We start from the raw sequence: 23,582 nt of genomic DNA, 5'->3' as shown, positions 1-23,582 counted from the left end.
TTGAAAGTCAGGCCACTGCGGACAGAGTTAAATGAAAGTTAATCAGAGCCCAAACAAAGCGTGCCGGCGGTGGGCAGGGGAGAGGGGAGGCGAGGGGCAGCCAGCCTGCACGTCCCCATCCCTGATGCCGCAGCGATGGGCTCCAGGTAACGCATCAGCCCTGGCTGGGGGGCTATGGACCCACCAGTGCCAGGAGGAGGTGGCCGCTGCTTTTCTCAGGCGGTGGGCAAGGAAAAACCGCCCAGCTTTGCTCGTACCGACCTGGCAACGTAATCCCTGGGGTGCCAGCCGTGCCCATCCCTAATTCGGAGACCCGTGGACCATGGGACCCGTGGACCCATGGACGTGGGTCCATCCCGTCCATGTCTGGATGCAAGGCAGCAGCGTGCCCATCCCTAATTTGGAGAGAAGCCTCGTTAGTGTCCAGTCGGGTGAATTGCTGAGGGAAGGGTGGTGAGTGCTCCGTGCTGGGAGCGTGCGCCCGGGGGGACGGCTGGCTGGGCTGAGCGCAGGTGAGGAGACCACCGGCGCGTGATAAATGCCATTTAGCACATGGCTGCTCGCCTCCCCGGGTGTCGAGAGTGGAGTGTGAGGGATGGAGAGGGTCATGTCCTGCGGGGGGGGACCCTGTGGGCTGTGCCGGGGCTGCCGGTGCGGTGGGCAGTGCTCACCGGAGAGGGGGGTCCGTCTGCTCGGAGCCCCCCGGCACCACGGGGCTGGCCAGGGGTGGGCGCCTGCACGTTGGGGGCACGGGGACGGATGTATTTGGGAGTTCGCTGCCGTACGGCAAGAGCATAACTGATTGCTTCCATGCAATTTGAATTAATCTCATGCTTCAGGTGAAACTCAGCTAATCAGTGTAGAAAGGAAGCTGGAATGGGTGCAATCAAATTAACATCACAGAGCCAGCTCCAAACACGAAAGAGGGGGGTGGGGGGCGGTGAGGGAGGCAGGCACAGCCCTTGTCACCCTTGTCACCGTTCTCATTCAGTTGTCACCAGCGGGCTGCGAAGCGGCTGGTGGCCCAGCCCAGCGCGGGACCAGCCCGCACCTCCCTTTGTCGCCAGCCTTATCTCTGCCCAGCAAGCGGGACAAGCCGCGTGTCGGGGCCGTGTTAACAAGGCCCGTGGGTGCGGGGGGAGGACGGGGGGGATGCAGAAAGCGTTGGAGGCGAGCTCTCCTCCAGGGAAGCCTGTCTGCAGAGCAGCGCTGACCGTGTTGGTGCTCTGGTGGCCAGGAACCAGCGATACCGATGTCTCTGCACCCACGGGCTGGCTGGGCGCATCCTTGGCAGCCCTCGGAGGGTCCCGTGGCCGGTCCCGAGTGATGCTGTCCCTCTGGAAGCTGCAGAGCTGCTCCAGGGAAGGTGTTGGGTACCGGCGTGCAAGAGGTGCTGTCTCTGCCCCGGTCCGTGCTCTCTGCACGCCTGGTTGGGGTTTTCTTTGGGTTTGTTTTGCTGCTTCCCCCACTCCGGGACTGTTTGCCGCTCTCCTGGGACCCCGGCAATCGAGAGGAGTTGATATGTTTACATCCGAGGAGCTGCTTTTAATCAAACATCAATAAGTGCGTTTCGGCGAAGCAGAGCCTGAAACGGAGCTCCTCTCCCGGGGCTGCTGCTCGCTGGGAAGGGGGACGAGGGCTCCGCAGCCCTGGGGGGGCTGTCCTGCAAGAGCCCCCAGCTGTCCCTGTGTGTTGGGCTGCAGGCAGGCAGGGCCATCAGGGCTGGGGGAAGACGGGCTTGTGGCTGGGGATGGGATGGAGAAATCTTGCTCTGTTTCTTGTAGCTCTTCTCCTGGGCCCCGGACCACAGGTCCGGCAGCGACACGGGTCTGAGCGCTGCCCCAACGTCCCTGCTCCGTGCTATCCCCATCCCAGGTGGTGGCGGCCCCCTTGTTTTTCAGGATTGCCACGGGATTGTCAGCGGGTGCCAGGCTGGGCACCCCTCTGTCCCAGCCGTGTGGGCGCCCGCCCTGCGCCCCTCAAACACCGGCAGCTCGGGAGGAAAGGTTTCCTTAGCTGTTAATTGAATTACATTGCCACAGAAAGCCGAGAAGTCGTAGCTCATTAGAGCCTCTTGTGTCCCATTATAACAGTGTGTGTTGCCTTTGCGGATTGTCATTATCATATATTACTGCGGGACTCAGCAGTGCTGTTTGTTTATGCATTACATTTTTTTCTGCTTACCCAGGCTGCCCTGGCCCCCCCAGCCCCTTCCTCCTGCGCGGCGGTGCGAGGGCTTGGCTCTCGGAGGGGCCCAGGCTGCTGGGGAAGGAGCCCGGATGGGGCTCGTTACGGCCATCCCTCGTAGCCAGGAGAAGCGCTTCGGCAGCGCACGGGGACGGGCAGGAGGAGGCTGTGCTGGTCCTCTGTGGCAGTGCCACCACCAGCCCGCTGGCCCAGGTGGCCGGACAGGAGGTGGCAGCTTTGTGCCTTGGCCGCGGGCACTTGCCCATGGCGAGAGGGACTGGCCATACCATCCCCAGGGCCATCCCTGGCCGTGCTGCAGCCGCTGCTTGGGCAGCACTGGGATGCGCCCACATTGGGTGCTGCAGCCTGGGTGATGTGAGTGCGGCATGGGGTCTCCCCACCCTCCTCCTTTGCATATTGGGGTGGTAATGGGGGAAAAAAATACAATATATATATATATATGTGGCATCTGCAATGCAAAGGCGGCCTTGCTGATGTGAAATCGCACTCTATATTCTGCCCAGGTTTATACGAGTGAATTATGCAAATCTGTGATGGAAAACATTCTTCCTCTCATCCTCGGGAGTGTAAAACCTTAGTCAATAATTCATACCCGCACGTCTCAGACTGGAGGCTTTCTCTTCATTATAGTGTGCGCTTGGTTATTTGTCTTTCACGTTTTATTGTCTACCCTGGTGTAATGCTATGCATTATAAAATTTATCTGCTTCATTATTTTATGATCCTGAGCTGTATAATGCAGCGAGACAATTCCGCTTCGGGCTGCGTGGCCTCTCGGTGAGAGCCACATCCGCCTCCTCCCCGATGGGGTCCGGGGGCTGTGCCGGGGCTGGGCAGCCACCGGTGGCACCGAGCTGTCCCCCCGGGCACACGGGTGAGCCCCTGTTTCCCCGCAGTCCCGGCCATGATCACCTCCCACCCCAACACCACCATCGCCATCAAGGGGCAGACCAAGGAGCTGAACTGCACCGCCCGGGGTGAGCGGCCCATCATCATCCGCTGGGAGAAGGGCGACACCGTCATCGATCCCGACCGCAACATGCGCTACGCCATCACCACCAAGGACAACGGCGACGAGGTCATCTCCACCCTCAAGGTGAGGGGCCCCGGGGGTCTTGCACCCCGGGGGGTGGGCTCCCAGGGTGGCAAAATCGCGTTTCTAACGCGGACGGATGTTAGGAAACCCGCCGGAGGGATTGTGTCTCCCCCGGCCCCAGCACACTGCGGGGAAGGCAGGCGAAGAACCTGGCCACCACCTGGACTTTTGCAGCCGGCGTAAGAGTTAGTGCTGCCCTGGGCCCGCGCGAGGAGCCAGGCTTCCAATTTTAATTACACCCGTTAAAAACCAGCCACCGTCCGCTTGCTGCGACGAGCACTAAATCTCAGCCGCCCGTACAAGGGGTGACGACCGTGAAGGTGCTCTCTAGCGCCAGGGATGCCTCGAAGAAGAAATTATCAGCCCAGATCTGAGCCAGCTGGGGGGGTCCGGAGGCACATCTCCTGCCGGGGCCGGTGGTGGGAGCTGGCTGTGATACCGGGAGGAGGCAGGGGCACGGTGCTGGGGATATCTCGGTCTGAATTGGCTCCTCTTCTCTCTCTGAAACATTCCCAGCTGAAACCAGCCGACCGCGGGGACTCGGTCTTCTTCTCCTGCCACGCCATCAACTCCTACGGCGAGGACAGGGGCTTGATCCAGCTCACCGTCCAAGGTACTCATTCCCCCGCGGTGCGAAGCCTCGCCGCGAGGATCCCCCTGCTCCCGGGAGGCTTCTCTCCCTGTCATCCCTAACCCGGCCCCTGTGTCCCCAAGAGCCCCCGGACCCGCCGGAGCTGGAGATCCGCGAGGTGAAAGCCCGGAGCATGAATTTGCGATGGACGCAGCGGTTTGACGGCAACAGCATCATCACGGGGTTCGATATCGAGTACAAGAACAAGTCGGGTAGGTGATGGCAAGCGCTGGGGCTGGGGGCTGTGCTGTGGCCACCGTGTCCCGGGGCTGGGTTGCCCAGGCAGGTGTGGGGCTGTCCCACCGGTGCCTCCAAGGGAATATTTTGCATCCCGGTTCCTTTGATGAAGAAAGGAGAGAGCAGCATTAATGAAATATGTTAATTTCTGCTGGATGGGAGCATTTGAAAGGGAATATTTAAAGAGACAATATTTGCAAAAAGCCAAACCCAGAGCGCGCAACAGCGAGGAGCGGGGAAGCAGCACCTCTCAGGGGGCGCTGGGGACAAAAGACGGAGGCTTTGGGGGACTTCATCTCCCTTGGTACCGCAGGATTCGGGCACTGACCCTCCTCCTGCCTCATGCCCCTGCTTTTCCAGATTCCTGGGATTTTAAGCAGTCTACGCGCAACATCTCCCCGACCATCAACCAGGCGAACATCGTGGACCTCCACCCGGCCTCCGTGTACAGCATCCGCATGTACTCCTTCAACAAGATCGGGCGCAGCGAGCCCAGCAAGGAGCTCACCATCAGCACGGAGGAAGCAGGTGCCGCTCCCGGCTCGCGGCACGGCCACCGGGGCCAGCGGTGGCCACGGGCAGCGCGGGGGCAGTAGCCTTGAGCGAAGCTGGCTGCGGCAGAGCTCTCTGGAAGCGGAGTATTTCCCCATACTTTCCCTGATGCTTCTCAACATGCTCTTTTGGGTCTGTTTCTCCGCAGCTCCCGACGGGCCTCCGATGGATGTCACCTTGCAGCCCATGACGTCCCAGAGCATCCAGGTCACCTGGAAGGTGAGCGGGGCCGCGGCGGTGAGTGGGTTTTTCCTGGCCAGGTGGGCTTGGGCAGCACCAAACGCCATCCCAAGCCTCCGAGGTGGCAGCTTGTCCTGGGACCCGACTTCCCGTCAGTGGTACGAAGGCATTTCCCGGGCGATATGAAAGCCTGAAGGCTGGGCGCGCAGCTCAGCGTCCTTATTAATCATGCTTTATAACCGGCTCATTATCTCATAGGATGCCCGTGGGGGGCCGTGGGGAGAGAGGATAAATATGTAAAAACTGAGAAAGCTGGGTTGCAAAGTGTTTGAGCAAAGATCGATAAAACTTAGAATCGGATTTATTTTTCCGAAGGTGCCTAATGAAAAATAAAATTGATTATAAAGTTAGGACTCTGGAATGAACTGGTAAATAGGTAAATTTAGGGTTCCGGCTTCCCCCCTCCCCCCTTCCCCTTAAGTGCTGAAAAACAGATTAATAGAAAATAAGATTCACTTGAAAGATAAGTCACTTTGTTTTAAGAGTATTTCAGTGAGATGGATCGCCCTGGCTTTGTAACATAAATTTGCAATCAACCCTATTGATTTCTTAATGCTCCAGAGAAATATTGTTAAGATTGATCTCAGCCTGGCCTCGTGTATTTTTAAAGCTGTCAGACTTGGGGTTTTTCCCTCCTCTCGTTGAGCTGCTCCAGTCGGGGAACGGGCAGCACGTCCTGCTGCCCAGCCAGCACCTTCCTCGCCGGCGGCCTCTGAGAACTTGGTGGCCCTTTTTATTCTGCCACTCGGTGTGTCCACCCGAGCGCTGCCGTGGGGAGAGAAAGTCTAAAAGCATTGAGAAAAGATGCTGGGGAGAGGTGGTCGTGGCGAGGGAGCCCTGCGTGACACCGCTCTGTCTTACACCCCCCCGGTTCCTCAGGCCCCGAAGAAGGAGCTGCAGAACGGGGTGATCCGTGGCTACCAGATCGGGTACCGGGAGAACAGCCCCGGCAGCAACGGGCAGTACAGCATCGTGGAGATGAAGGCCACGGGGGACAGCGAGGTCTACACGCTGGACAACCTGAAGAAGTTTGCCCAGTACGGGGTGGTGGTGCAGGCGTTCAACCGTGCGGGGACGGGACCCTCCTCCAGCGAGATCAACGCCACCACGCTGGAGGACGGTAAGGCTGTCCCTGTCCCCATCCCCGGTGCCACGTCCCACCCAGGGGACTCCCTGCCCTGTCCCCAGCAGGATTTGGGGTGGCTGCTGCTCTCCGCAGCCCTGGGGAGGAGTTGTGAGCACGGGGGTGCCAGTGGCACCGGGTTTAGAAGGATGTCAAGGTGGATTTAGATGTTGATGAAGTGCCAGGGAGGTTTCCATCCGGGAGAGGCCGCTGGTGGCCCCAGTCAGTTTAAAAACAAGGAAGAAAAAGTTTTGCAGTGTGTTTGCTCAGCAGTTTTTCATACTTAATTAAGGCTCTCGTTAGCCTGTCAAACCGTGATCATTTCCTGGCTGCATTAGCACTCCTCCTGGGGTATTCAAGGGCCCCTGTTTTAGCAATAGTGTCTTTTCCATAATTATATTACCTTCATTTTGTTCAAACGGACTATCTGTATTAGTTTATTATACTCTGTCCCTAATTACATGGTGCTTATATTTTTGCACCTAAGTAATATGAAACAATAATCATTTTCAAAGAGGATCGTTACGGTGATGTATTATCATTTAAATGCTCATAAAAATTAGAGTTACCTCTTATGGGGCAATGGGATCTAATTACCTCGCATCCAGCCAGCTCTCCCGCTCTCCCCTGGCTGGGAAGTGCAGCGTGTCCCGGTGGCCTCCCTGTCCCCGTGAGCAGGGGGGTTGCACCCACCTGGGTGGTCCAGGAGGAGCAAAAATACATGTTGGGGACAGACTTCTGTGTTCACCTGGCCCTGGTGCCCCGCACACCGAGCAGGACCAGCTCCAGAGGCTCAAGAAGCCAGGGGAGAGGGGGCTGCAGCGCAGCGGGGTCCCATGTGGGTGCAGTCGGGATGGCTGACCCATGGGACGTGGCTCCTTCAGCCTGGCATCTGCCTCTCCATCCTCCTGCTGATTGTCCCCCTTGTCCGTCCCCTCCTCAGTTCCCAGCCAGCCCCCCGAGAACGTGCGGGCCATCTCCATCACGTCGGACGTGGCCGTGATCTCCTGGTCAGAACCCCCCCGCAGCACCCTCAACGGGGTGCTCAAGGGGTACCGGGTCATCTTCTGGTCCCTCTACATGGACGGAGGTGAGTGTTTCGGTGGAGAACGGGCGATGTGGGGGACCCGGCCGGGTGATGGCGTGGGGCTGACGGGCCCCGTCTCCCCGCAGAGTGGGGCGAGATGCAGAACATCACGACCACGCGGGAGCGAGTGGAGCTGCGGGGCATGGAGAAGTTCACCAACTACAGCGTGCAGGTGCTGGCCTACACCCAGGCTGGCGACGGCGTCCGCAGCAGCGTGCTCTACATCCAGACCAAGGAGGACAGTAAGTGCGGCACTGCCCGGGGGAGCCGGCTGCGCTCTCCTCCTGCCCCGGCTGATCAACCTCAGCAACGCGTGTTAATGAGAAGCAGGAGGATGGAGCCTTGAGCAGGAGCCCTCAGCAGCGAATAGAGAAAGCCACGGGAGCACTCGCTCCTGCCGCAGCGTGTTGTGTGGCTGCGCTGGCCAGGGAAGGGCTGGAGCGGCTGCGGGGGCGCGGAGGAAACCCCCAGTGCGCAGCCACGGGCGGGGCATTTCCCACTCTCTCTCTCTCTTTTTTTTTTTTTTCTTTTCCTTAAGTGTGGATATTTAAATATTTACACCCCTGCCTGCCCTACTTTAATGCCATTAAGTCAGTAGCGCAGCGTTTCCCGGGCCCGCGGGCTGCCCTTGCTGCCTGCCCGTCCTGGGAAGCGCCAGATGCCGGGGAGCCGCAGCTGGGCAGGGGTAAGGCTGAGCCACTCCGGCGGATTACGGACACGGCCATTAAAAGCCAATCACCATTTCTTAACCAGAGCCTGGGCTGCGATTATTCCACCCGCCTCCAGGTTGGAGGGGACCGGAGGCGCCCCTGGAGAGGTGTCCCGCAGGCGGTGGGGTGATGGCGGGGTGACCACCCTCTCCCTCCTTCAGTTCCAGGTCCCCCAGCTGGCATCAAGGCTGTCCCGTCTTCCGCCAGCAGCGTGGTGGTGTCCTGGCTGCCGCCGGCCAAGCCCAACGGCATCATTCGGAAATACACCATCTTCTGCTCCAGCCCCGGCTCGGGGCAGCCGGTACGGGATGGGGATGGGGAATCACCAGGGGGTGCCAAAGGAATGCCAAGCAGGAACGGGAGGGAGGGCTGATGCCAGGCTGCGGCAGCAGGAAAAGACCCTCAGGCCAGGTCCGTGCACTGGAGAGTTGTACCCGTAGACACTCTTCATCAGGGCATAGTCCCATCTTCTGCCTCTTCCCTTCCTCCGGCTTCTCCCCTCCTCAGCGCTCGCTCTAGGAGGGGAAACGTGCCAGCAGCGGACCGAAAATAAAATAGGAATCAAACCTGGCCCCATCCCTCCTTTGCAAGGGGGGAGGTTGATGGGAGGTCTGCAGACTAGTGCTTATCAAAAGCTCCTTCTCAAACTCATTTCACTATCTGAGCCTCTGGTTTCCAGGGCAACATAATCTTTTCATCAAAGCGACTGGTAAAACCGCTGGGATCCGATATTGTTTTCTTGGCATCTTGTCAAAGCTGTCATTTGGGTAAAAAAAAAAATTATGTATACTATACAGTATTCATATAGGTGTCTGCTTGTGGGGTACGTTTACACCTGCGGGCCCCACAAGGGCGCGTGTTTGAAGGCGGCGAATGCGCTGATCCCTGTGTGTTTGCAGACACGAACCCACATCCATCCCGTGCGACATCCCGTCGTTGGGTCCTGCCCCCCACCTCGCCGGGGCCGGTGTTGTGGGTGCTGTGTGGGGCGCAGGGCGCCTGGGGCAGGGTGGCTTTGGCCCCGACGCGATGGAACCGGCGCTTGCGCGCAGCCTTGCTGCCAGCCAGACCTCCCCGGAGGACGGCCAGCGGGGTTGGGGACAGTCCCTGCATCACCTGCGGGAAATGAGCCCGCACGGGGTTTCGGGGAGCTCCCGGCTGCCGACTGTGACCGCAGAGGGGTTTTGGCCGCACGGCCAGGGCTTGCCTCCGTGCCCGGACCCGCTGCAGCTCGGCGGGCGGCCGGGGAAGCGTCCTTTGCCGGGAACGCATCATGCCGTCGCAGCCATCTGTTCCTCGGGCTCCGGCCCGGGCTCCCTGGAGAAATTACGACACCAGCCGGTTTAGGCTGGCATTGAGAAATGCCGAGCGGGGCTGAATCACAAACCCACGGCACCTCGAGGGAGGAGGCTGCTGGGGCGGCCGGGGGCCCTCAGAGAGCCAAGGGAGCTCCCCAGGGATCGGTCCAGGTGGGGTGACCGGGACCCACAGATCTCTTTCGCTAGTTGGTCGGGGATGGCGCAGCGGGATGGTAAGGATGCTCTGGGTTTGGGGGTACCGGGGGGGGCTGGCGGGGATGCCCAGGTGCAGGCAGCTGATGGTGTTGCTCCCGCTGTCAGGGTGCCCGGGCTGAGGGCGATGGGGTTGAGTTGAGGGTCTCAGGGAGGCTGTACCTTCTCCCGTTCCCCCCCGCAGGCCCCCAGCGAGTACGAGACCAGCCCCGACCAGCTCTTCTACCGCATCGCCCACCTGAACCGGGGGCAGCAGTACATGCTGTGGGTGGCCGCCGTCACCTCCGCCGGCCGTGGCAACATCAGCGAGAAAGTCACCATCGAGCCTGCTGGGAAAGGTACGGCGGGGGCCACCGGCTCACGGGAGGGGGACCAACACCCTGGCTCTGCTGTCCCCTGCCCCTCGGGTTGCTTTGGCTGCTCCACATGAGCAGGGGACGGCGGGGGTAGCTCGTGCCCGGGGCAAAGAGGGGATGGCACGGGGGGGGGTCTTGGCTCTCATTCCACGCCGGGGGGGGTCGGCGCACAGGGCCTGCCCACCAGGCTGACCTCCTCCTTGCCCCCAAGCCCCTGCCAAGATCATCTCTTTCGGAGGCACCGTCACCACCCCGTGGATGAAGGACGTGAGGCTGCCGTGCAACTCTGTCGGGGAGCCCGTCCCCGCCATCAAGTGGACCAAGGACAGGTAGCGAGGCGTGGGGCAGCCATGCGACAGCCTGGGCTGGGGTCACCGTGCCCGCTGCATCGCCCTGGCCGTGTGGTACACGGCTGATGGACCCTGTCCTCTCCTGACAGCGAGGACTCTGCCATCCCCGTGACGGTGGACGGCCACCGCCTGATCCAGGCCAACGGCACGCTGGTGCTGCGCTCGGTGAAGGCGGAAGACTCGGGCTACTACACCTGCACGGCCACCAACACCTGGGGCTTCGACACCATCATCATCAACCTGCTGGTGCAAGGTGAGGGGCGCTGGCGGGGGTGGCCTGCGGCCCCATGTCTGTGTCCATCTGTGCCCCGTATGGTCACGGTCCTTCTCGATGGACGGTGTGAGCCCCGTGCTCTTGTGTGCCTGCTGCTCCCGGTGGGTGAAGCACCCCAGGGTCTTTCTTGAGTGAGTGAGGGGCTCTCACTGCCCCAGGGCTGAGGGGGAGGGCTCGTTGTCGTTTTCCTTTTAGGGGGGACACAGTTTTGGGGCACTTTCAGCCCATGCATGCACGGTGCTCACGGGCTTTTCCCTCCTCCCTAGTGCCCCCGGACCAGCCCCGCCTGACCGTCTCCAAGACCTCAGCGTCGTCCATCACGCTGGCCTGGATTCCCGGGGACAACGGGGGCAGCTCCATCCGGGGTACGGCTGCTGCGGGCGATGGGGTCGGCACCCATCCCAGAGCCGTGGCTGCCCCTGGTCCTGGCCCTGGGGACAAGGCTCGTGGCCCGGGCTTTCAGGCACATCCCTGCACGCTGAGCACTCTTTTTCATCTCGGTGCCTCAGTTTCTCCTTCTCTGGAACGCTCCGGATTAAGGGTGATGCTTCCCAGGTTGTAGAAGGGCTGCCGGCCCTAATGAAGGGGCTTGGAAGGTGCTTTGGGCAAGAGGCAGTGATTGAAGTAGCTAATGAAGGGCTTTCAGTTAATTGCTCGGGCGCTGGTGGCCAGGGCCAGCCCCGGTGGCTGCTCGGTGTCTCCCGGCCTTGGCGTGACTCTGAACCCGACGGGGCAGGGTTTGTCCCCCGTTGCCCAGTGTCTCCCATCCCTGGCAGGCTGGGGGCTCCAGGAGGGCTCCAGGAACGTCCCTGCTTTCCAGAGCCTCCTTTCTGCTCTGATTCATCTCATGAATTATACGTTGAAACAGCTGCACACGGAGGGGGGAGCGGGGAAGGAGGCCTCGCTTACAATTAATTAAAAGCATGAAAGTAATTACAAGCAAATCTCCCCAGCCAGCAGCCTTTCACTCCAGCGGACTCTGTTGATAAATTTGGTTATAATTGGATTAGAAATATTGAAAACACGCTGCCTGTACAAAATAAATAAATAACCGGTGGCAGGCACCAGGGTGCCAGGCAACGTGGGCGGCGCGGGGGTGCCGAGGCCGGCTTTGATGTGCCCGGGAAAGCTTGTGCCCACGGGCAGACCCGGGAATGTCCTGGTTCCCCTGTCCTGCAGCCATAGGGAAGCCTCTCTTCGGGCACTGCTCTGTCTGAGCCGGAGCTGGGCGTTCGCAGGGCTGATGCGAGGCACACGCGTGCCTTCGCGTGGCTCCTTTGGCATCGCCACCCCGGTGCCCGGGCAGCATCGGCAGCCGGGGCGGTCCTGCAAGCTCACACAAAGCCTGCTCTTCTCTGTTATTTTTATTTGAGAACTGGCAAAAGAACCTGCCCAAATAGCCAGAGGTATCACTGCACCATGAAAGTTTTGCGGTTTTGCACTGCCAGCAAGGTCAGAGCAGTCGGGGCAGCAGACGCGCTGCCCTGGGGGGCACCGACGCACTCGGTGGTGTATCCGCCCCCCCCAAAAAAGCTCCGTGCTCCCCGGGAAAGCCCAGCGAGCATCTTGTAGATGGTGGTGTGACAGGTTTGCTCATCTAGGACACGGTGTGCTTCCTAATACTCTTAATCACAGCAGAGGAGGCGGCACTCAGTGACAGAAGCAACTTCCCAGCGGCTTCCCGGGGGAGCCAGCTAATCCCGGCTCGGATTTACAGCCTCGCTCGATCCGTCACGTTCCGTGCTCCCCGCGTGGAACCAAGCAGTGGGGCCGTGGTGGGCGATGTGTGGGCAGGGGAGCAGAGGGGGGCTGGCTCTTGGGGAGAGGCCAGGGGGCTCTGGCAGGGCACTGGGAAGGTGGCGAGCTGCTGAGGGTGCCCGCGTGCCACTTGCCCCGAGGCTCCTGGCCGTGTGGAGGGCAGGGCGGGCAGATGAGCTGAGCCCCATTGAGGCCACGTCCAGAGTCCAGGAGGGCTGTAGATCATTCCAGCTAATGGTTTGGAGCTAATTGTAACCCGTGCCGGTCACGTAGGCTGCGTTCCCATCACCGTTCACGTGCATGCAGTTGGGCAGGAACCCACTGGTGCACTGGACTCTGCCACGGGATGTCCCCAAGGTGGGCACAGGGTACCCCGTGGGCTCTGCGTGCCGGTGGTAACCCTTCTCTTGCTCTGCCCGGGTGCCACTCGCCTCCCCCTCAGCACTCCATGTGCCTGCAGGTGACCGCCGTGTCCTGTCTCTCGCAGGCTTTGTGCTCCAGTACTCAGTGGACAACAGCGAGGAGTGGAAGGATGTGTTCATCAGCTCCTCCGAGCGCTCCTTCAAGCTGGAGAGCCTCAAGTGTGGCACCTGGTACAAGGTGAAGCTGGCGGCCAAGAACAGCGTGGGGGCCGGCCGCATCAGTGAGATCATCGAAGCCAAGACCCACGGCAGAGGTGAGCCTGCCCCACGGTGTCCCTGCCCCGCTCAGGATGGACACTGCGGTGCGGTCCCCTCCCCACCGCAACCGTCCTGACGGCTCCTCTCCCGCAGAGCCCTCCTTCAGCAAGGACCAGCACCTCTTCACCCACATCAACTCCACACACGCCAGGCTGAACCTGCAGGGCTGGAGCAGCGGGGGCTGCCCCATCACCGCCATCGTCCTGGAGTACCGGCCCAAGGGCAACTGGGTCTGGCAGAGCCTCCGCACCAACAGCTCCAGCGAGGTCTTCCTGACGGAGCTGCGGGAGGCCACCTGGTACGAGCTCCGCATGAAGGCCTGCAACAGCGCCGGCTGCGGCAACGAGACCACCCAGTTCGCCACGCTGGACTACGACGGCAGTAAGTGGTGGCGACAGGGGGACGGGGTGGGAGGACGGCTGGTTGGGGGGGCTGCCGGGAGCGCCCACCGCTCACCTGCCCACGCTCTGCCCCAGGCACCATCCCCCCCATCAAGTCCGCCCAAGGGGAGGGCGACGACGTGAAGAAGCTCTTCACCATCGCCTGCCCCGTGATCCTGGCCACGCTGGGAGTAGCCCTCCTCTTCATCATCCGCAAGAAGAGGAAGGAGAAGCGGCTGAAGAGGCTTCGAGGTGAGATGGGGCTCAGGGGCAGAGCTGTGCTTTCCCGAATGGGCTTGTTATGCCCTAAATGACTCTTATAAAGTAAAGAAAACCAACTTCCTTCTTGGTTCTTTTTGTGTCCCTTGCACAGATGCGAAGAGTTTGGCTGAAATGCTGATCAGGTGGGTCTCCCAGCTGCGAGTGGTGGGATGCTGGGTGCTGGGGGTCCTCCTTGGTGCTTTTAAGCGCGGGCTCAGACCGGGGAAGCCTGTGCTCCTGGTGGCTCTTGCCAGCCAGAGGGTCTGGAGCTTGCTTGGGGGAGAGCTGGAGAGCTGAGCCCCGGTGGGCTGGCCGGCAGGGACCCCCCAGCCCCTGCTGGGCTTGAGCCGCGGGGGCTCTCTCCAGTAATGGCGGGGTCTGCGTCCCCTCTTACCTCACAGCAAGAATAACCGCAGCTTTGACACGCCGGTGAAGGGCCCCCCGCAAGGCCCCCGACTGCACATCGACATCCCTCGGGTACAGCTCCTCATTGAGGACAAGGAGGGCATCAAGCAACTGGGTAAGCACCGTGCCCTTCTTGTGATATGGGGCCCCGACCCCGGCCGCAGCACCCCTTCTGGCCCCGAGGAGTCCGGGGTGCCCCCAGGCTGTCCCCTGCCCATGGAGGGTTCTATTCCCCCTTTGTGTGTCTGCTCGCAGCACCCACAGCAATCTCCTCGGCTGGGCTCTGCCTCGACGGGGGCCACTGTCACCCCCCTGCCCTGGCTGGGGACCCGTCCTCCATCCCCATGTGCCCTACAGCGGGGAAGCCAGGGAGCCCCGCGGCTGTGCCAAGTGTGGGCTGGTGGACACCTACAGCGAGAGAAAGAGGTGTGAGCTCCAGTTTTTTTTCCCCCGCAGGGGATGACAAAGCCACCATCCCGGTGACCGACACGGAGTTCAGTCAGGCGGTGAACCCCCAGAGCTTCTGCACGGGCGTCTCGCTGCATCACCCCGCTCTCATCCAGAACACGGGGCCCCTCATCGACATGTCGGACATCCGCCCCGGCACCAGTAAGTGACTGGGGTGGGTGTGCTGGGAGCAGCACGTGGGGGGGCTGCCAGACACGGGCACGAGGCAGGTAGGGATGAACGGGGCTGAGTGCCCTCTGGCAGCACAGGGGCACCGTGGCCAGTCCTGGCGTGTCCCCTTCCAGAGGGGTGCTCCTGCAGCGGGGTGTTGGGGGGCAGGATCTGGCCGTGCCTAAAAGCGGATGTTGTTAAGGCAGAAGGAGCAGGGAGCGCTCTGGGGACATGGGACAGCATCCTGAGTCACCCACTGTGACTCTTCCTGGGAGGCTGTGTTGTGCCAGATCTCATTGGGGACAGACTCAAAGCATCTCTGTGGGGTATTGGCGGGGGGTGGGGGAGGATATGGGGGATACAGCCCCCCAGCTCACGCCCACAGCGCCCAAACTCAATGCATTTCCTAGAAATTTAGGGCAGGCTACAAAGCTGGTGGTGGTCCTCCAAAGCTTCCTGCAGCTTCTTGGGAGGCCGTGTTGTGCCAGGATGCCCCATCCCTGGAGGTGTTCAAGGCCAGGTTGGAGGGGACTTTGAGCAACCTGGACTGGTGGGAGGTGTCCCTGTCCAGGGCAGGGGGGTGGAATGAGGTGATCTTCAAGGTCTCTTCCAACCCAAACCATTCCGTGACTGTCACCTTTGTGCCTTAGACCCTGTGTCAAGGAAGAGCGTGAAGTCCGCACACAGCACCCGCAACCGGTACTCCAGCCAGTGGACCCTCACCAAGTGCCAGGCGTCCACCCCGGCACGGACCCTCACCTCTGACTGGAGGACGGTGGGGTCCCAGCATGGCATCACGGTCACCGAGAGCGACAGCTACAGCGCCAGCCTCTCTCAGGACACAGGTAGGGCAGGGGCACCCTGCGCTCCGGGGGTTGCTGCTTTGGGGTACAAGTGTTTGGTGGTGGTGACCCCAAACCATGAACTCAGGGTGGCTGCAGAAGGAGAATTTACTGTGAGTCAACGGGATTGTGGAACCAGGACTTCCACTGTGCGAGCCACTTACTAGTCATAATCTTTACTAGAAATTGGAGTACAGTTTTCATAGAATCACAGAATGATCTGGGGTTGGAAGGGACCTCTGGAGATCATCTAGTTCAACCCCCTGCTAGAGCAGGTCCACCCAGAGCAGGTTTCACAGGAACGTGTCCAGGTGGGTTTGGAATATCTGCAGAGATGGAGATTCCACCACCTCTCTGGGCAGCCTCTTCCAGGGCTCTGCCACCCTCACAGGAAAGAAGTTCCTCCTCATGTTTAGATGGGACTTCCTATGTTCAAGTTTGTGCCCGTTCCCTCTTGTCCTCTCACTGGGCACCACTGAAAGAAGACCGGCCTCGTCCTCCTGACACCCACCCTTTAAGTATTGATAAGGATGGATAAGATCCCCCCTCAGCCTTCTCTTCTCCAGACTAAAAAGACCCAAGTCCCTCTCACAAGAGAGATGTTGTAGTCACCACTGCTTTCAGCCGATAGCATCGTAAACTGGACAGGCTCTTCTGCCAGGTCTGGCACTCTCCATGAGCTGCTGCTGGTGCCGTCCCCTGCCCTGTGCTCCTGGCTCTGCTCTGGAGTGTAGAGCTCCAGGTTAAGTGACGCAGCTGCCCTGGTGAGGGGGTGTGTGGGCAGGGCTCTGTCCCGGTGGCAGATATGGGGGGGTGCTGTCACCTCCTGGTCTGCCCCAGAAGCTCTGGGCTGGCTCTGAGCAGGAAGGGTCAGCGGGGACAGCCTGGGCCTTTCAGTCACAATAATGATGTGGAAAATGATGTTCTCGGGCCAGGAAGAATTCCCAGGTGGGTGATGGGTCCTCTCCTCCACAGACAAGGGGCGGAACAGCATGGTGTCAACGGAGAGCGCCTCATCCACCTACGAGGAACTGGCACGTGCCTACGAGCACGCGAAGCTGGAGGAGCAGCTGCAGCACGCCAAGTTCGAGATCACGGAGTGCTTCATCTCCGACAGCTCCTCCGACCAGATGACCACGGGCACCACCGACAACGCCGACAGCATGACCTCCATGAGCACCCCCTCCGAGCCGGGCATCTGTCGCTTCACAGCCTCCCCCCCCAAGCCCCAGGACAGCGAGCGGGGCAAGAGCGTGGCCGTACCCATCCCGCACCGTGCCAGCAAGAGTATGTACAGCTGGGCTTTGGCTCGGTATTTTGCTCTAGTTGTACGCTTCCTCTTTATTTTTGCATTACACAAAACACTTAAGGTACGGGGACGGCTCCTGGGGAGGGGGGAAAGGAGGAGGGGGAAACATCTCTCGCTTCCACCATCCCCAGTGCTCATCTTTCCATCCTGCAGTACCTTCTGGCGTGCCTGTGTGTGACCACTGTAGAGGTGGTGATTTCAGTAGGTCCCACAGGCAGCTCTTCTAGATCCCAACGCAAGCTGGAAGAGGTTCCCACACAAAAGAGAACACACATGGAATCTAACTAAAGGTTCCCCTTTTCTCTCCTCCGCACGTCTCTTTGCCTCTCTCTCCTCCTCTTGTCACAAGACTTCTCTTTGCCTTTTTTTTTTTTTTTTGGCAACCCAGCTCCTCTCCATGTGCCCCACGCTCTTTTCACCTACCCCGTGCCCTCGTCACGTGTCCCGTGCCCTCTTCACGTGCTCTGCATTCTCCCCTTTCCAGGGGTGGAGGTGAGGCTGATGGGTCTGTAGTTTCCTGTATCCTCCTCCTTGCCCTTTTTTGAAGACTGAAGTGACATTCACCCTCCTCCAGTCCTCGGGCACCCCTCCTCTTCCCTGTGACTTTTCATGTATGATGGAGAGTGGCTTCACAATAACGTCTGCCAGTTCCCTTGGCTCTCACGGGTGCATCCCATCAGGCCCATGGATTTGAGGGTCAAGTTATCTTAAATGATGTCTAACCCGATCTGCCCCCCCCGCCAATTGAAGGACAGTCTTCCTTATCCCAGGCTCTCTCTCCTACCTCAAGGGTCCTGGGTTGGCCTCGGTGTAAGGACAGAAAAATCATTTCTTATCATATAAAAGTGAACAGAAGTCAGAAGAAATAGTTTCTTCCACTTTTTTTTCCTTGGTCCTACTTGCTGCTGCTGCTTGTTTTTCAGTATTCATAGAAAGGTTTGGGTTCGAAGGGACCTTTAAAGGTCCTGCAGTCCAACCACTCCATCTTCTAGTGTTTCACCACTCTCACTATAAAAATTTTCTTCCTGAAGACAAGGATAAATCTCCCCTCTTCCACTGCCAAAGCCCTCCCCCTCGTCCTATTGCTCCCCTCCCTGATCCAGAGTCCCTCCCCAGCTTTCCTGCAGGGGGTGGGGGGGGTATCCTCTGGGTGGGGAAGAATTACTTTGTTATTGGCTTATATTCACCATCTTCACCCTTTAATTTGCTGTCACTCCCAAATTCGGCACTTGGCAGCATCAGTTGACCCGCCAGGGCTATGCTTTGGCCCCCTTGGCATCGTCCTTTTATTTTCCCCTTCTCCTCTTCCCTCCCCTTTTTCGTCACAAAGTAATAACACAAAAGCAGGTTTTAAACCAAGTTTGTGGGTTTTTTCCAATGTTTTCAGTAGAACCCTTGTAGCGTGGATACATCCCAGCACGACAAGCGTCTGTTTCCGCTCTCTAAGGCGACAGCCGTTCAGCGCAGGGATTTAAAAATTTGAGACAAGAACAGCACAAGGTCATCTCCACTGAGTGCGTTGCGATGTCCTGTTAGGGTTATGGCTTTTTACGGGCTGTTGTGTGTGGCGGTGGTTGCTCAGGGCCACGTCTCCAGCAGTTGTACCCTTTTACAGGACTTGTCTTTCTCAAACAGAGACAATACACTTAAGTACAAGCAGCAAAGACAGCGGCGTACAGCTACTCCAGCAAAGCTGTCCCAGTACCCTTCCACCCCTCCCACCCACCACCAGAAACACTACAGCCGCTTAGGACTTGTCTTTCTCCTCCCAGAGTTAATACACACGTTCCAGGGTGCTGTTTGGGGGAGTACACTGCAGCAGCTGCAATTTTCTTTTAACATAGTACATATATTGGATGTGTGTAAAATACACAGTAGATCCACTCTAAGATTACAGATGTGATGATAAGTGGCAGCTAATTTATACACTATAAATTACATAGTATATTATTTTTCTGCAAAGACACTATACTTACATTTTACATAGTGGAGTGGATATTGCATAGCAGAATCAGAATATATTACAATAGTAATAATATAATAATAGTATATAAATATAGAGTATATATTAGTGTATATATATATAGTACATCATAATAATAGCTTGTATTTCACAAACCGCCTTACAAAACATACAGTTAAAAGTAACAGCGTTATAGTGGTGTATTTTCTTACACAACCCAATGCCTTATGTAAACGTACGCATAAACCCTGCCATTAAGGTATTATCATTATATATCGTTCCATGGAATTCCAAGATAGTGTTTCCTGCAGCATATGTGCTATTTACAGCAGAGTATTTGATAGAGTATATAGCAACGGGGTGCAGCTACAGTAGGTGTCGTGGGGGGCGTACAGGTACCCTGAACATGTGACAAAAGAGAGCGTGATACAAACCGCCGCCGGTATTACCGCCCCGTGTCACACAAAATTGCCGGTAGCAGGGTATGGTATTTGGCGGAATTTGTAGCAGTGGCGTGCAGTAGCTCTTATGGACGTGGTACAGAGCAGAACGGGATATATCACCACAGACCCCGCCGCCCTGGAGCACACACAGTGGTTGCTGCCACCGTGCAATGTGTTCCGTGTCCTGCACCACCTGAAAAACCTGAACGGGACACGCAATTGCAGAAGTAGCTAAAAACATTCGTATGAACAGACGATACGAAGGGTTATACAACCCAAACAGAACAATACAACTTAAAACAATAGAGTCACGCAATGTCTTCTGCACGTACACATGGTATGCTGTTCGTGTAATACGACGTGGACCATCTATTGTCTCTCTTAGCATATATGCTCTTTACATTAGTATAGTAGTGAATTTGCTAGAATATATAACAACGGCGTGAGGTGGATAATAGGTGTTTCAAACGCACCCCAAGATGTTTACACGGAACACGTTACAAAACCAGACGTGGTATTTATCACCAGAGATCTTCCTGTCTTGTTTCACACACAAAATTGCCATTAGCAGGGTATAGCATTGGATAGAATCTATACCAGTGGGTAGGGTAGAGCAGGCGTTGTGAATGCAGTACAGATGCTTACACAGACCACAGGACGGCACGTGGTATATCACCACAGACCCCGCCGCCCTGGAGCACACAGGGATTACTGCCACCATAGGATACATTGCATACACATACACCATACAGAAACATAGCAGATGACACACTGTACACAGAAGTACCTCAAAATATTCATATAACATAATAGTAAGGCTTATATAGCACAAATAGAACAATACAACCCAAGACAATATAGTAATGCAATGCCTCGTGTACATACACCTAAATCCTTCAGTTAAGGTACTACTGTTGTATATTATTCCACGTAACATGACATAGCCAATGTATTGTTTCTTATAACATATATGCTCTTTGCATTAGCATCGTAGAGAATTTGACATATATATATATATATAACAAGGGTGGGAGGCGTACAATAGGTGTTTCAAAGGCAGCACAAGTGTTTGCACAGAACACGTTACAAAACAAGATGTGATATCTATCGCCATAGATACGACTGCCCCGTATCACACACGCAGAGTTAACATCGGCACAGTATGGAATTGGATAGAATACATACCGGCGGGTAGAGTAGGTGCTATGAATGCAGTACAGCTGTTTATACAGACCACAGGACAGCACGTGGTATATCACCACCGACCCCACTGCCCTGGAGCACACACGGATTACTGCCACCGTACGATACGTTATATATACATACACCGTCTGGAAACCTAACACGGCGTGCTCTATGCAGAAGTGCCGAAAAGTGTTCATGTAACATAAAAGTAAGGGGTTTATAACACAAATAGAACAATACAACCCGAGACGATACGGTAATGCAACGCCTCGTGTGTACGTACACATAAACCTTCAGTCGAGGTACTACCGTTGTATATTATTCCATGGAACGTGACAGACGCTCTACTGTTTCTTGTAGCGTATACACTATTTACGTTAGCGTTATAGAGATTTTGATAGAATACATAACGAGGGTGGGAGGTGTATAACAGGCCTTTCAAACGCAGCACAAATGTTTCCACAGAGCGCATTACAAGCCGGAATGTGATATTTATCACCACAGGTATCGCTGCCCCGTATCGCACACAAAGCTGAGATTTAGTACAGGATTGGATAGAACATAAACCGGCGGGTAGAGCGGGGTGGGTGCTGTGACGGGGGTACGGCTGGTCACACAGACCACACAAAACAGACTGTGGCACATACCCCATAGAGACTGCTGCCCTGGGGCACCAGTAATTACTGCCACCGTGCGATAGATTACATATCATACACCATCTGAACAGCCCAACGGGTGGCATGCTATATGCAGAAGTACCTAAAAATGTTCATATAGTAGTAAGGGTTCCATAACACAAACAGACCAATACGATGCGAGACAGTGCAGTAACACAACGCCTCGTGTGCATACAGATAAACCCTCAGTCGAGGCACTACTGTTGGGTGTTATTCCATGGGACACAACAGAGCCAATGTATTGTTTCCTGTAGCACCTGTGCTCTTTACATTAGCATCGTAGAGAATTTGATGGAATATATAACAAACAGGGGCGTGAGGTGTACGATAGGTGTTTCAAACGCAGCACCGATGTTTACACGGAACACGTTACAAAACAAAAACGTGCTCTTTATCGCCATAGGTCCTACTGCCTTGTACCACACACAAAATTGCCATCAGCACGGCATAGTGTCGGATAGAATCTATACCAGCGGGCAGCGCAGGGTAGCTGCGATCAATGTAGTACAGGTGTTTACGCACATTACGAAGCCGAAGGTGCTACATCCCACCTGGTGGGATCCTGGTGCCCCGCGTCGCACACAGCTCTCTGCCACCGCACCATGTATTACCTCTCCGTCCTCTCCCTCCACCCGCGCAAAAGCCTGACAGATGGCACGCACCGCGCGGAAGCGGCAAAGTTGCCCTGACACACGCACGCGGTGCTGACCGCAGGCAGCAGTGAGGGCACGGGACGCGGCAGGGTCGTACTTTCTCGAGCACGTTCTACAAGGCACTGGAGAGCACGGTTTGACCCGCTCGTTGCGGTGACACCCCGCAGGATGACGACGGCACACTGTGTATAATATATATTTTTTATATATATATATATATATCATCAATCGTTATGTATATATAATCAATATATATCAATTATTATCAATTTTTATATTTTTTTTTATATATATATATATAAAAAATAAATATATATATATCATAGAATGGTTAGAGTTGGAAGGTACCTTAAAGATCATCGAGTTCCAACCCCCTGCCATGGGCAGGGACACCTCCACTAGAGCAGGTTGCTCAAAGCCCCATCCAGCCTGGCCTTGAACCCCTCCAGGGATGGGGCATCCACAGCTTCCCTGGGCAACCTGTTCTAGTGCTTCACCACCCTCACTGTAAAGAATTTCCTCCTAATATCTCATCTCAATCTCCCCTCTTCCAATTTAAAACCATTACCCCTTGTCCTGTCACTACATCTCCTGACAAAGAGTCCCTCTCCGGCTCTCCTGGAGGCTCCCTTCAGATATTGGAAGGCTGCTGTGAGGTCTCCCCGGAGCCTTCTCTTCTCCAGGCTGAACAACCCCAGCTCTCTCAGCCTGGCTTCATGCGGGAGGTGCTCCATCTCTATATATATATGTCTGACCCTCCCTCCCCTTCCCCTCGCAGGCGACTACTGCAACCTCCCGCTCTACGTCAAGTCGGACGCCTTCTTCCGCAAGCCCGATGCCCACGAGCCCTGCCCGGTGGTGCCGCCGCGGGAAGCCTCCATCCGCAACCTGGCCCGGGCTTACCAGGCGCAAGCCCGCCACATGACGCTGGACCCCGGCGCCAAACCCCTTGGGTTGCCCCCCCCGGCCTCCGCCGCAACCACCTTACCTCAACGGACTCTCCCCATGCCCGGCACGACGAGCACCGCCGCTGCGCCCGCCGCCACCGCGGCACCCGCCACCGCCGCGGCCACCGAGCCACCGGCCACCGCCCCCACGCACTCCAAAGTGGGGGGCTCCAGGGACTCCCTCCTAGAAATGAGCACATCGGGGGTGAGCAGGTCTCAAAAACAAGGGGCCGGAGCCTACTCCAAGTCCTACACGCTGGTGTGAGGGCACCGGCCCGAGACCGGACGCTGCTCGTTTCCCACCCCCCACCCACCTCCCCCCCCCGCGCCATTTATATTTAATTAACAAACTTGTACATAACGAACTCTTTTGTATAAATGAAGCTATTTTCTTCTTCTCCGAACAGAAAAAGAAACCAGGGCACAAAGAATTTGATGTTACAGATTTAAAAATATAATATATATGTAAACATATATATATTTCACATCATTTTGAAAGGGGCACAAGGAAAGACTCAGCGACGACTTTTTTTTTTTTTTTTTTCTTCTTCCCTAATCTTGTCGGTGGTTTTAAAAAGGAACGTCTCAAAAGACAATTGCATGCTATTTTACTGTTCTGAAAACAACAGGAGTTGCTTCGAATTTGCAAATGCTTATGTGTTAATACCTTTTTCTATGAAAAAAAACCCAGCGCTGTGTGCAATAAAGGTTATGTTTATACCCGGGCGTCCGTCGAGTGAGCGGGGCAGGAGCTGGTCAATCCAGGAGCACCGTGACCGACGGCAGCGCTGCCCCCCGGCGCGGGGCAGTAAAACACCCCGAGGACGCGGTGATCCCCGGGGAAGCTCCACCGGGTACCGCACAGCGTGGGAGAGTCCAGCCGAGCCCCACCTCGATTCGCTTTTATTTTCCCTCTCGGCTGTCACCAGCCGCCGTAACAATGAGCCAAAACACAGATCGCACCTTCCCCTTTCACCCATCGGAAACCCACGGCCGAGGCAGAAAGAAATGCTGGTTTAACACATCAATTATAAGCAAGTGCCACAGAGTTCACATTTCTAATACCTCTCCTAGGTTTGGTGGGGGT

The 23,582-nt window shown here is 56.9% G+C and overlaps 1 protein-coding gene across 1 annotated transcript in view; it reads left to right on the top strand.

Annotated features, from left to right (window-relative positions):
* Positions 1-22,760, top strand: part of DSCAML1 (DS cell adhesion molecule like 1) — a 111,929-nt gene extending 89,169 nt beyond the window's left edge. The window contains exons 12-33 of the mRNA XM_074162324.1: positions 3,104-3,303; positions 3,820-3,916; positions 4,018-4,146; positions 4,532-4,699; positions 4,872-4,942; positions 5,843-6,083; positions 7,030-7,176; positions 7,260-7,415; positions 8,045-8,184; positions 9,579-9,732; positions 9,962-10,079; positions 10,190-10,353; positions 10,641-10,739; positions 12,620-12,808; positions 12,906-13,193; positions 13,289-13,444; positions 13,566-13,596; positions 13,855-13,973; positions 14,315-14,467; positions 15,127-15,321; positions 16,294-16,605; positions 22,327-22,760. Coding sequence (XP_074018425.1) covers positions 3,104-3,303; positions 3,820-3,916; positions 4,018-4,146; positions 4,532-4,699; positions 4,872-4,942; positions 5,843-6,083; positions 7,030-7,176; positions 7,260-7,415; positions 8,045-8,184; positions 9,579-9,732; positions 9,962-10,079; positions 10,190-10,353; positions 10,641-10,739; positions 12,620-12,808; positions 12,906-13,193; positions 13,289-13,444; positions 13,566-13,596; positions 13,855-13,973; positions 14,315-14,467; positions 15,127-15,321; positions 16,294-16,605; positions 22,327-22,760 — 3,761 coding nt within the window. The remainder of the gene's footprint in view (positions 1-3,103; positions 3,304-3,819; positions 3,917-4,017; positions 4,147-4,531; positions 4,700-4,871; positions 4,943-5,842; positions 6,084-7,029; positions 7,177-7,259; positions 7,416-8,044; positions 8,185-9,578; positions 9,733-9,961; positions 10,080-10,189; positions 10,354-10,640; positions 10,740-12,619; positions 12,809-12,905; positions 13,194-13,288; positions 13,445-13,565; positions 13,597-13,854; positions 13,974-14,314; positions 14,468-15,126; positions 15,322-16,293; positions 16,606-22,326) is intronic.
* The last annotated feature ends 822 nt before the right edge of the window (positions 22,761-23,582 follow it).

Source organism: Numenius arquata, chromosome 22 (genome assembly GCF_964106895.1).
Source record: "Numenius arquata chromosome 22, bNumArq3.hap1.1, whole genome shotgun sequence".
In the NCBI taxonomy this organism is placed as follows: Eukaryota; Metazoa; Chordata; class Aves; order Charadriiformes; family Scolopacidae; genus Numenius; species Numenius arquata.
The sequence above is the reverse complement of the archived record's forward strand: the minus strand, read 5'-3'. Positions and strand labels throughout refer to the sequence as shown.